This window comes from Buteo buteo, chromosome 10 (assembly GCF_964188355.1).
Source record: "Buteo buteo chromosome 10, bButBut1.hap1.1, whole genome shotgun sequence".
Lineage (NCBI taxonomy): Eukaryota > Metazoa > Chordata > Aves > Accipitriformes > Accipitridae > Buteo > Buteo buteo.
The window spans coordinates 27,972,319-27,985,651 of record NC_134180.1 but is presented as its reverse complement, the minus strand read 5'-3'; the positions used below and the strand labels follow the sequence as shown (position 1 = coordinate 27,985,651).

Sequence of the window (13,333 nt, the reverse complement as noted above, 5' to 3'; positions counted from 1 at the left end):
ATCTTTAATTTGCAATTGCAATGGAAATGAACTACAAAGTGAATTTAAACTACTAGCTTGTCCAAAACTACTTGTGCTTTTCAGCCCTTACTTTTCTGTCAGGATTATAATCAGCTTCCCAGAGATAAAGCACCTTATCCTCTGCCAGCTCTGAGTTTTCATGACTGCTCGCACCAACATTTTCAAAACTTTGTTAAAATGACTTCGCAGCTAGCAGTGTCAAAAATCTCAGTCATCCCAATTACAATGGTAGTAATTGGGAAAAGCACTTGACCTGGCGTAGGACAAAAAAAAATAAAATCTGTGTAAACATATTATTAATGTTCTGGGAAAGCTAAGCTTAACAATATCAGATAAGGCAACAAGAACAAAGAAACTGCCCCTTAGGAGAGACATGATTAGCCTCTGAAGAAAGCAATGGTGGGAAAGTTCCAAGTGTAAGCCTTATTAGTTGCTTACTAATGAAGCTAAAGTCTAGACAGAAGATGCAGGCATTGGTCCAGTAACAGTTTACTTAGCACACAAAGTAAAATGGAACAGGCCACCTCAAGGTACTGAGTTTCATCAGAGCCCATCAGTCTGGGAAAGACTGGGTGGACTGCTGCTTGATATACTAGCCCAAAAGTGACAGGAGGGCTTTTAGTAGCACTACATAAGTAATATTCTTGTGTGGTTAGTCACAAAAATTTTTCATTGACAGAACTGTTGTTTTATTCTAATAGCAAAGCACATTAGGAGATATGGCTTTCAGTAAAATGTAATTGCACAGTGGAAACGTTAGCAACACTGCTACTGTACACACCCTTCCACTGCACTTAAATGAATCCAGAAAAAAAGTCCCAGACTGTAAAATTAATATTAAGACTAAATGAAATTTCCATCTCCCCTTTGAGGTTTCAGGCAACAAACAGAAAATGAAAGTAGTCATTAGACATGTGCCAAAGTGTCTGGAAAAAACTGAGGGAGTCAGCAAATGGGGGTATCCTCTATTTCACATATATAACCTCCCAGTTGACCATCCCTTCCAGAAGTGGTGAAACTCCTAATAGCCGCTTCTATTGAATGCATTATCCAAACAAACATAAATGAGCAGAGGAAGGAAGTTCTCAACTACTTCCATGGTACAGCACACACTGCTGGAAAAACTACAGTTATAGTCAGCATATTCTGACCATCTTTTCCACTCACTTTTCTCAGTTACAGAGCATAAATAATTGCAAGACTAACATAGGAAACAAACTAAATTATTTCAGAAATTCTTAAAAACATTCTTCTTCCCTTTTTAAAAATGTAAGTGTGCTTTTTATTTTTTTTTTAAGAAGTGGTGGATCAAGATCAAACACCTTCTAAAATATTGTTTCCAAGCTGAGTAATGTGCTATAGACCAAATTATGTAATGAATCCTTTGATCATTATTTCAGAGAGGTCAGATTTGCTGATTACTGCACTAATTTAGGGAAAATTGACAATCCAGAACTTCTACTGGTATTTAAAGTTGGCTGATCACACTCACAGAGCTTAAACTTTCCACCAAGAGGCTGAATTTCTCCCATGCCAACTGCTAAAAAATAAAGCCTACGCTGCTTTCTTGGCTTTTAAAATTGGTATTGCTTCTGAGGAAGCATAAACAAAAACATGAGGAAGAGCGCAGCACAGTGAGAACAGTTTTCTAAAAATAAAAGCTGGAGGAATTTTTTTAAAACTGCAGTCAACACAAGACAGCAGGGAGTCCCAAAAGCTACACATTTCCAGTGTTATGCAGCCCTTCTCCCTTGGTATGAGGAGCAGTGTAAGAATTTTTCCAGTTTGGTAATCTTCCTTCTCAAATGTAAATCATCAATTCTCCCTGATTAGAGCAGGCTGTCTAAGCTTTTTTGTCTCTAAGACCAAATGTGCCAGAGATCATGGAATCTTGTTCAGCTATGTAATGTCTGTATCAAAGGAATACAGAGTCTTAAACTCCATAGGCTGCCTTTTGGTACTTTTTTGCTGTAATCCGTGAAAAGGCAATACATCAATAATCTATGTATTAAACATCAACCCAATTCTAACAAAAACATCTAATTAAACACTTTGGATATAATGTGGAATAACTCTTACTGAAGAAACTGGGCAGCAGGGATTAGATCTCAGTTACATCATTCATGTATCAGTTTGGAGGACTGAATCTGATCTGCAGTTCAAGAACTGACATATTTTTCTTCTACTATTTCCCCTAGACTCTAGACACAGTGTTGCATCAAAAGGTTTTTTTAAGTGCCCTGGTAATTCAGAAACACAGGAGCAACTGCCACTGCAAGGGTCATATAAAATTCATTCATATAAAGCTGCTAACATTATACATACACACAAACAAGTTAGCAAAACAATAAATCAGAACTGAAGAAAAAGTCCACACCTGTCTCAGGAAATGTATTTTAACTTCTCCCCAATTTGCTACATCAGATAATGAGTTCTCAGCCTTCCTAGTAAATTCATGTCTGAGCTATTTTGGGACAAGGCTCTTGACACAGTTGAAAGATACGAGACGCAGAAAAGATTGGCTATGGCTTTGGCAATTGGATTATTTGAGATGTTCTCAAGAATGATTAACTTTGGCATGGTGGGATTGTTACAATCTTCCAGGTACAAATAAGACTCTATCTTTAAAATATTTCCTATGTTTTCTTGAGTAGTCTGCCACAGAATTTCACAGCTTGGTTGATGGGAAATCTTGTAATTTCCATCTCTGTTTATTCATGGACAACTTGCATGTTTTGTCCTTGGACCAATGCTGTTGTTGGTCTTGCACAGTTCTTTTGCCTCACCAATTTCTGCCCTCTGGTTTACTTACAAAGCTCAAAAAGCCCCTTCATTTTGGTAGGATAAATAAACTGCCTCTCAGAATACAGTCATTCAAGTATCCTTTTCTGCATCTAGTCTGACTTGATTGAGTCCTTCTGGAATACAAATGCCCAGAACTGTGTGTACTACTTAGATAAAGTCTTCTTGTGCTTTGTGCAGTGGCATTAATAAGACACCTTGCCTCATGTGTTCTAGAATTTCACTTAATTTCTAACCACCTTATTGTGCTTTCATTTCAGAGAGATCTGGCAGTGTCTTTCCTTCTTGCCAGGTGTGAAGCTCTAAGTTTACAGTAGGATTTATTGTTTTAGTCCTTGCATGCATCAGTCTGAAGTAACACAAGTGGGATGAATTAGTACACAGTGCAGTTTTTAAGATTGTCTAAGATGCTCAACTTTGTTTCATGTACAAATTTCATTCCATCTTACTTGTGCCTATTTATTAGTGAAAATACAATGTAAGAATAGTCCCAAGGCTGGTGAGTGAAGAACTTAATTGCTACTTGCCTTTCAACAACAAGTAGTCAATCTTCAGATATTATTCAATCATCTTCCTCCGGGTTAATTTCTGATCCACCTGCACTTTTTGTACTAATCTCTACCTTTTCCATTTTAAACAAAAATTTCCCATATGTGCTTTTATCCAAAGCTTCATTGAAAACTCTATACCTGTGAATTATTGCCTAAGCTTGGTCTAAAATATTAGTCTACTAAAGAACAAAGGCTAAATTAATCTGGCACAGTCATTTTTTGGTAGATAAATTTTATCCATTATTATTATATGTATTATTTTATCCATTATTTAATCTGGTGTGTGAATTCTACCATTTCTTCCATATCTTTAGCTACTATTTCTTTCAAAATTTATTAAAAAAAATTCTGTACTACTCAGGTGAGACTATAGAGATCCGCATGCATTTTATTTAAATATAGGTGAAACATATGCTACTTTCTAGCTATATAGCATTTTCTCAAAATTTCTTTGCACTTAACTTGCCATCACATGCTTCCATCTAACACGGTAATTGCCTTCATAACTGCACAGACGGCATTAAACATTAGATTAACTTCCTCATATAAATACCTGAGGCAAAGTACCTGTATTTTGACAGTAAGATTATCTTCTCATAATGCCAGTGTCCGTCTCTCGGAGCTTTTCCTCAGAGATTTATACTGTTTATTGTTACTATGAGTAAGTTTTCATATAGTCTTACCTTAGGACCTTCAGGGCCATTTAATCCAGGTACACCAATATCTCCTGGAAAACCCTAAAGAAATCATACAGACAAATGATTTACAGAGTAGGAATGTTTCCAATGTACTTGTTTTGATTCTGTTCATTCATTCAACAAACCTGAATCACAGAAACAAGAAATAAATTTGTTCTACCATCCCCAAAATGTCAAAATCCATTAAGTTTCCTTGAAAGGACTTGGATAAGTGACAGATTTTAGGCAGCTTTCATTAAACTCAATTTAGCATATGTCAGTATGGGTTTCGTTTCTCTTAGCATAAGACTTTTTATCCATTAAGCAACGTTTGAAATTAAACCACTGGATTGGTCTTGATGCACATAAAAACCCACAAAGCAGCCAGCACCAGGTCCTGTACTCATGAATTCAACTATTTTTTAAAAAAAGCTTAGAGAGCAGCTGAAACCCTTTAATCCTTGGCCTCACTTTAAGGACGAGATCACTGCAAGATTAAGAAAAGAGTAGAAAGCCTTTTGCCTCCAAATCAGCAGGTGCTAATCCAGGTCTGGCTGGCAGTAACTGAAGGGCACCAGCATGTAGCATTATTCAGAATAAGCCTTTGTGAAATAGTGTGTGGTACAGGTCCAGCTGTTGGTAAAGAAAAAATGAAAATGCAAAGGAAATGAATCAATTAAAATGACAACCCCACACTATCTGGCCAGTAGGCAGAGTGGTACACTATGAGGATGCTTCTATGTCAGATGAATCCAGTGCTACAACTAGATTGCTTTATAAGGAATGAGTGTATTTTAAGAAAACAAAAATTATGCAGCTAACCCTTATGCAATACAGTAGTGAGTTAAATTTCATAAACATCCAGTGAAGAAATGTAATCTTTATATTTGTAGGATAAAGTAAAGCATTGGTAATTGACTCATTAGTTAGCACAGGGCTCAGTCATCTGCCAAGATAGTATTTGATTTGTTATTTTTATAAACTTCTACATTTTATTAATCTTGCCTATGTGAAAATAGAAAGACTGCCACTGAAAAGTTCTTCCTCTGAGTAAAATATTTATTACTACATTTGTGCACATCCATCACCTAACACTAGTAAAAACAAGTTTTCTTCTTCCTTAAGAGAAAATCACTGCAGAATAAAAATTATAAATATCAATCTTTGCATGCATACTTTTCCAATAATGGAAATGAAAGCATCATACATGTTCAGAACAATTTAAAGAACATCTCATAAAGAACTTCCAGCATGAAATTCTCTCTGGCACCCTTCCATACTAATGCAGGCTAATACATATCATCATTAGAGCTTCAAGAGTCACTTTTCAGGTTCTCTAAGCAGGAAAGAAGAATTAAAAAAAAAATAAATAATTGCCTCACTAGGTGGATAATAGTTAACGATACTCAATTCTTCCAGAACAGTTGAGCTTCAAATACAGGCAATAATAATTTCTAATGATTGTGCATAATTAGCTGACATTAATCACAAAAAAACCTTACCAGAAAGGTAAAGAGAAATCATACTAAAGCAAGAAATTTAAAAGAAAACATTATTTCACCCTCAACTACCACATTATAATAAAATTAAGTATTTAGGGCATCACTGTTCTTACTTGTAGAGCTTTCTTTTGTTTGCTTTCTATAACGTGTTCTTAACAGGATGCAGAGAGACTTATAAACAGAGATTTAGATGGTATGCAAATATTTTTAGGTGTGTTTATATATTAAATAAAAACATGTATATATATTACAATATAAAAAAGAATTATGATTTCTTTAAAAAAAATCGGGGTTAGAACTTGAAAGCTAATGAGTACTAAAGCAAACCACTAAAGAATAAAAAAGAACTGATCTGAGTTTTCAAAATAAGTGGAACAACCCTAACACACAGCATTTCACGAAACATCACGGTGGTAATTTCTTTTTGCCATAAAGCAATACTAGTAGAGCCGTGCAACAATTCCAACATGCCTCTAGGTGGCACATAGCATATTAGTCACATGTGACCAAGGCACCCAGACTGATACCTAAAGTACTCACATCAGCCTAGATTTCTATACAGTTCATAAGCGGATTTTTAAAAAATCCTGACCACACTTACCTACTGAAACACACTGAAGAGTTAGGTCAATTCTTTGGGAGTTGCTAACTCATCCTTTCTTGATTCTAAATCTGGTTACTTTACAGACCTTAAATAGCTACCAAGGGGTGGGTTGTTTTGTACATCTGTGAATCTTTAACTAACATGTGAACAACTGCTAAATGCTGACATAGAGACAATTTCCCTCATGGCAATAAACATTCCAGAAAACAATCCGCCAAGAAAAATGTGTATTTAGAAAGATTCTTACCCTCTTATAGAGGAATACATCTACTTTATTTATTTATTTGCATAAATACTTCTAGAAGGAATTCAGTAAGAAAGAACTATGAGATGTAAGCATTGACAAGCACTATCACAGTTAGAACATCAAGACATTTGGAAACCTTTCCATGTCAGACAAAGTCTTAGGATGCAAGAGGGCTACTGGCCTGAGAGCATCATCACTAGCAATGCATTTAAAAGTTTAAATACTTTATCATTTTTGTCTTTGCCGTAAAGCTGGATTTAAGTCTTTTCTTCTCAAGCACTAGCACAGAGAAAATGCAGATGCTATGGCACTATTAGAACACTATTTCCAAGACATTCTCACATTAATAATCCGTGAGATAACTGTAATAATCCAGGACACACATAATCACTTAAGACAATTCCAGAAAATGAATGAACCAGAAAGGAGTTCTTAAAATGCCTCAGCAATGGTGTTTGCCATTCAGATTCTGAGTAGTGAAGTGGTATACATTTCTACCTATATCTGAATTTGCCATGAGTCATTCAGCAGCCAGCTCCCTGTGAAGCTACTCAAGGTTAAAAATTCAGTATTCTTCCATAAGTGAAAGGCCAGGAGATCAACATATAATTAGTTGCCAGCTGCACTGTAATTTTCAGCAGAGACTGTTCAGAACAAAACATCACTCAATATCATTACTTCTACTAAGGAAATGCAAAGTGTAGATTCTTATCTTCCCATCAGCCAGAAGCCTGGCAGCTGGCACGTTACAAATGATTTTCAAAATCTTGCTGCAGATGTGGCCTTTCGCCAGCGAAGTGCTTTAGAGTTCACTCAGTTTAATCAAACTAGAAGTGGTGTCAGAAGAACCTGAAGTACCAGCTATCTCAACACAAATGAACTTTAACCTTGCTGTGAAAGTGTTGCTTTTTGTACTGACTACATTTAAATATAAAATTAACATATTTATTGCTCTCATTTATCTATATAATCTTTAATTAACAAAAAATGCAGAGATGATCAGACTGTTACTATGTCAGGGCATGACTTTTTGTACTTAAGTCAGTGCTTCAGAGATGACGGATCTGCAAAAGCTGCTGCCTTTCTTTTGTTTGTTTTCCTGTGTGGCTGCTAACAAGGAAGCAGAATATCAGAAATGTTTGGAAATTACACTCTATTTCCACTAGGAATTCTCTTATATTTGCAGTATCCCACTCACTCCAGGCTGTTGCCACATGACATTTGCCAGCATTGTATTAGATACCGACCCTCATGCCCTCTAGCTCCTCAGTACCCCTCAATGGGATTGGGACACGAGCGCTGGTGGAAAGGCACCACAGGGCAAAAACCTCTCCAGGGACTGCGATAGTCCCTTCAGTTGCCAAGTTTCCCTGCTCCAATATTATTTCATTCAATCACATGCTGTGTTTCATTTGAATGAGAAATTAGAATGAATTTTCAGAAGCAATACTGACTGGATGCAGCTACTGAACTTCAAGATACCTTATTAGAGCTTTATTACTAATTGTCATCGAATTACAAGAGGAAGATTTCTGCATAAAACTGCAATCTCTCTAAACTGAGAAAACAAGCTGTGATTTTGTATTCTGAAATAAGTATTTATTATTCTTCTGACAGGACATGCTATGCAATTCAATTTAAAAAAATCTATTTTTTTCTCTGCACAATTTTAGAAATGTCAGTATTCACACAGTTACAGGACTTTGCTCTTTGACATTTGTACAACTGCGTGACAGTATCAATAATGTGCCAAGTACAAAGAGGAAAATAGTAAGGAAAAAAAAGATTTGAAATGAGCTTTCTTCTGTGTCTGCCTATCTAGCCAAAGTTTAATGCCAGCATTTTTAAAGGGCAGAGACAAAACTTTAATTTTTTCCTACAAACTTTCAATTCTGATTTTGGAAAGGGTGGGGGGAGGAATCTAACAGTACAAATTACAACTGTACAATTGCAGTTTGTCAGAGAACAGAAAAAAGGTCAATCATGGATTACAGCATACAATACAGGAAAGCTTTGCAGTTTACTGTTGCTAAGATATCAGTAAAACAATGCTGATGTTGCTTTGTGCTTTTGTCTAATTGCACATGGCAGATTTATTCAGCCACACTCACTGAAACCCTAGTGATTGATGTTCTTGTGAGAGACTTAAAGTCGCCAGTTTTCCAAATGTGATGCATCATCCTTTAAAGCCATCTAGTGCATCTACATATTATATGCCTCACACATTAGAATCCTTGTATTTACAACAAGTAGTATCTAGTGTAGTCTTTAGCGTGAGTAAGGCCCTACACCAACCCTTCAAAACATGTCCTTCACAGACCTGCTTGGCTGCTTGATGGCCAAGAAGGTGGCTGGTGATTCACCTGAGTGACCAACACAGCAGCACCAGCCACCAATCAACATATTAAGGACCAAGTCTTGAAGTATTCTGTAAATCTACAATGTGAAAGATGAAGAGCTTTGGTAAGAACTTCAGTGCAGACCCACTCCAAGGATCAGACAGGATTTCAGAGGGAGCTTGGCAGTTTGGTTAGAGCTACACTTGCTGTTGAACACTGTTTAACAGTCACCCTGTCTGCCCTGAAGACTTCCAGCAGTCAACCTGCAAGGTGCACCACAGAAGAGGTGGTCTGTTGGTCAATCACGGCCACCTTAGCCACCTGATCAATTGCTTTCACAAGACTCAAAAATCAGGCCAGTCATTCAACATTAACAGCTACTTTTGTGGGACTTTCCAATACATATAACAATGCTAAGCGGAGAGATTTAACTTTTAAAATTTTGTTCTGACTTATAGTAAAAACAAGCATCAAATGTCGGCATTTCGTAAGGGACAGAAATACCAGATTATGGATTTATTTTAAAATATTCAGGCTCAGTTTTGTGTTACAAGTCCTCCAATAACAGTCAAATGACTATGGTCTGAGGAACGGGTCTTCTTTCAGGCATGCTTCTAATAATATAAGAGACAGTGGAATTTGGCAAAGCCTGAATACAGAGGCAAGTCATCAGGAACAACTCTGTGCATTTTGAAAATCAAGTATCCCTGCCCTTAAACCTTAGAAAATAGACTAGTAACTAATAGTCAGTGAAATAATCCTTGTGCAAGAGGAACTCTGTTCTCTTGCAGAAGGATTATTTCACTGTACGTTGCTTCTATGCCGCTAACAACTGTGTGCCCATACATATCAGACCAGAACTAGACTAAGGCCAGACTGAAAAAGTAAGGCAGAAATTTCAAATTTATTTGCAAGACTACTGTTTCTTCTAAGATCAACACCAAAACCCAAGAGACAAAGCAGTGCAGGTGTTCAAAATCAAATAGAAACGATTTAAATATTAGCTTGCCTTACTCTAGCCAGATTCAGAACATTAGGAGTTAAGTAACACCCTGGTAAAGCAACACAAATCAAGTTTTGTTTATCTGCATGTCCCTTCTTCTCCTGTGAAGTCTCACCACAGCTCTGCCTGAAAAAGGAAAATCTCCAAGATGGCAAATTCTATGCAAAGTACCTATGAAGGTCTGTGGAAACAGACTAGGACCTAACAGGCACAGACTGAATTATCATAATCGCTCTGAAGAAAATAGAGAACACAGGAGGGTCACATGAACAAGCATTCTTCAACATTATTAAAAAGTCAAGGTAAATTGAATGTTTTTGCAAAATTAATACCTATTTCTTGAAAAAAAACACAGAAAGATGTACTTATGTCAAATAAATGTAAGAAAGGACCAGTTAAAGATTCTGTGCAAAGGCAAGCAGAAAGTATAAGCAATTCTACAACAAGAACAGTTCTTCGGATGTATGCCAGAACATACAGTTAATTCAGCTATAAAATTGTCTTTATTTCTACATTTCCTTCAAGTCATTTGCATGCAAGTTATTTGATGCAATATTGAAACAGAAGGCTGTTATCCCTGCACTCATGGTATTGTTTGCACAGCCTCAAAAACATCACGTGATAAGATAAAACATGCATTAAAAATACTTTTTTTCAAAATGAACAACTCAAAGCAGCCAGTGATTCACTTACAAAATACGTGCCTTTTTGACTGTTAACTATTATTTGAATGTATCCTTTTCCTTTGTAATGCTATTGCCTTCAGCATGAAACATACCAGCTGAATCCCATATGAGTACCTTCCTGAAAGAATAAGCTAACCACTTCAGATCAAAATACTGCACAGATGAAAAAAGTTCTATTGAAGATAATGACTAATGCTCCCTCTGCTCCAGATGAAACCTATTTATAATACTCAGAGCACATCTGAAGGCACATCTGAAGGAAACTATCACCCTCATTCTTAGGGGATAATTAAATGTACTTCATAGGGCGAAATTTAACTATGAAATATTCTGAATACATGTGGAAGCCTGTTAAAACCTTGCCTAATTTCATTCACATTAACAATAAGCATTACATACTTCATCGTACACAGTGAACACAGGCATTGTGGGTTAAAACAGTCAGACCAGCACTTTCCACTTGTCATACTGATAAAATAAAGCTCTCTAGAAAGTTGGAATTTTGGCTGTTCAGTTTTAGATGCACGACAAAGCAGGAAAATGTGTGAACTGATGCAGAATATGCTCCACAAAGCGCTCACTGAAGATATCCAGTGCTTTATGAGCAGCATGTATTCAGGCACGCGACAGCCCCTGGCTCTGCGGCAACATACCCAGAAGAGAATTTGGCTTGACACTGCGGGACTTCTGCACTGAAAAAAAATGCACTTGGCAGCCAACCCTCATACGGCCGCCCAGAGAGTGAGTACAAGACCTCTGTCCCTCCCTCTACTCGCTGCTACCCATCAGCACTGCAGTTCTCAAATGGACCCTGGCTATGAGTGGGTGGCTTATTCCAACTCTGATCTGGTGTACCTAGGCTGTACAGCTGCAGAGGAAAGATTTAGGAAGCAATTCACTGCTGACCTGCATATAAAAAGCCAAAAACACAGGAGGATAAGTGAAGCCTGCCAGACCTGCTCCCACTGCTGTGTGCAGGGATAACTATAGACTTCAGCTGCTGTAGTGCCTGATTTACAGCAGTTTACACAGGAAAAAAATTAGGGATATGACTGTTTATTCTTTATACTGGAAATGAAATACATACTCAAATATGTAATTAGAGAGACCAAAGGATGCCCAGTTTCTTATTTCACATGTACAAAAACCAAGCTTGAGCATGGGGACAGGGCACATTTATAAATCCCACTGTCTTAGTGTTGGACAAAAAGAGGAGAGGCAGTTTGAAGTAGGATCTGACAGGTTCTGTCACTGGCCAGACACAGCCTTGTTCCTCCCACTCAGAGCAATGCCCAACAAATTCCAACATAGCTTGCTTTTTTTCCCCAATAAAATGTTTCCTAAAAGGCATATGGTATGGGTTGTCATGTCCATACCAAATTCAAAGTACTCCCCTTGTAAGACACTAATTCGTCACATTCTCCTGTTTCCAGAAACATCAAGGGGAACATGTAGTATAGGATGTAATGTCTGTTTTCTGCATGGGGTCACGGGAAGTCTGACCATTCAGATAATGAAATAGGAACAAGGAAAGCAGCCCTGTCTGACTGGCTAGCTGTCTGGTTTTGGAAGAAGAGACATGATCAGATATATGACAGTAGGCTTTTCTTGTAGGAAAATCTGCACTAATTGCTCATACTTCATATATCCACTTGTGTCTAAATAGCTTCTGGCAACAACAGCTACCTTATTTTTACATGACAAAGTAACAGGGAGAGTAAGATACAATCTTCAGGTTTAAGCTGTTGTTTTAAATTCCTTTTATTATAGAACTTCTAGAATTTCCAGTGTGTTCAAGATGCTGGTGTACTGCTGTACTACCTCCCTTCTATTTCTGCTATTTTGCCATATGGTGACCATGTTTTTATGAAGTAAAAGAAGGCAAAATTTCTTTTACTTTATTTGGATGTCTTGAGTGACTAAAGTTATAAGAAACATTGTTTTGTAGTTTTAAACCTGACATTTTGCAGACAATTATTCAGAGAAAACTACCTGGACACTCAAGCTTTAATTTTCTAACATAAAGCACTTTATTTGCCTTCTAAAGGCTGAAGTAATTCTGCACACCTGAGCAAAAGGAAATGTTGAGCTTTCCAGACAGGAGTTTTTCCCACCCATATCTGCCCTGAGGGTACTAGCCCCAAATGACGAATTTCTCCCCAGGCCCAAAGGAATAGTATGCCTTCGTTGGAATAAGGAACTATGAACGACTACCAGGATAGGCATCAGGGTCATCAGGACACAGGCTTCAAGACCAACAATTTGATATTAACCTGCCACAGGTCTGTCTCCCTTGCTGGAAGCTATACAAAGAGAAGAGACGATACAAAGATCTCTTTTACTAATAGTGAAGAGGCTTACAAAATCTAAAATCCTGAGCCACAGAGGGAGGCAGCTGTGGGCAGCAAGCACAGGCTTTGTGCCTTTTTCATTCTGACTGAAGGACATGAAAATACCTTCTTCTCATTGACTAAAACATACTGGCTTATTCTGAAAAGACCATCTTATGTTGCTATAACACATTTCCCAATGAGTTTTCTCTCAATGAGGGCTCATCTCCAATAAGAAAGTGTGTTCTTTAGGATTTAGAGGAGCTACAACAACAAAGTAATAAAACCCAATAATTTGTTTTTTGAGGAGCAAGAGGCCTTGGGGTCCCTTTTAAAAAAAAGTAGGAATATAGAGCCTTGGTTTGAGGAGATATCCTCCCAGAGTTATTATATCTTGTAAGGCCAGAACAACCATCATTGCCAATATGTATCTTCCAGATATATTTAAAAAAAAAATACATCCATTGGAGGAGGCTGATTAAAAAGAAAAAGCTGCAGTTTTTGCTTTCATCTTTCCAGTAAATATATGAGTGTCTGTGTATGTGTATGTCTTTCCTGTACAGTCCACAGC

The 13,333-nt window shown here is 37.2% G+C and overlaps 1 protein-coding gene across 5 annotated transcripts in view; it reads right to left on the bottom strand.

Moving 5' to 3' along the window:
* COL24A1 (collagen type XXIV alpha 1 chain) overlaps positions 1 to 13,333 on the bottom strand; it is a 151,542-nt gene that overhangs the window by 76,122 nt on the left and 62,087 nt on the right. For all 5 annotated transcript variants that reach the window (XM_075039089.1, XM_075039086.1, XM_075039085.1 and 2 more), the window contains one exon: positions 4,058 to 4,111. In XM_075039089.1, the coding sequence (XP_074895190.1) occupies positions 4,058 to 4,111 (54 nt within the window). The remainder of the gene's footprint in view (positions 1 to 4,057; positions 4,112 to 13,333) is intronic.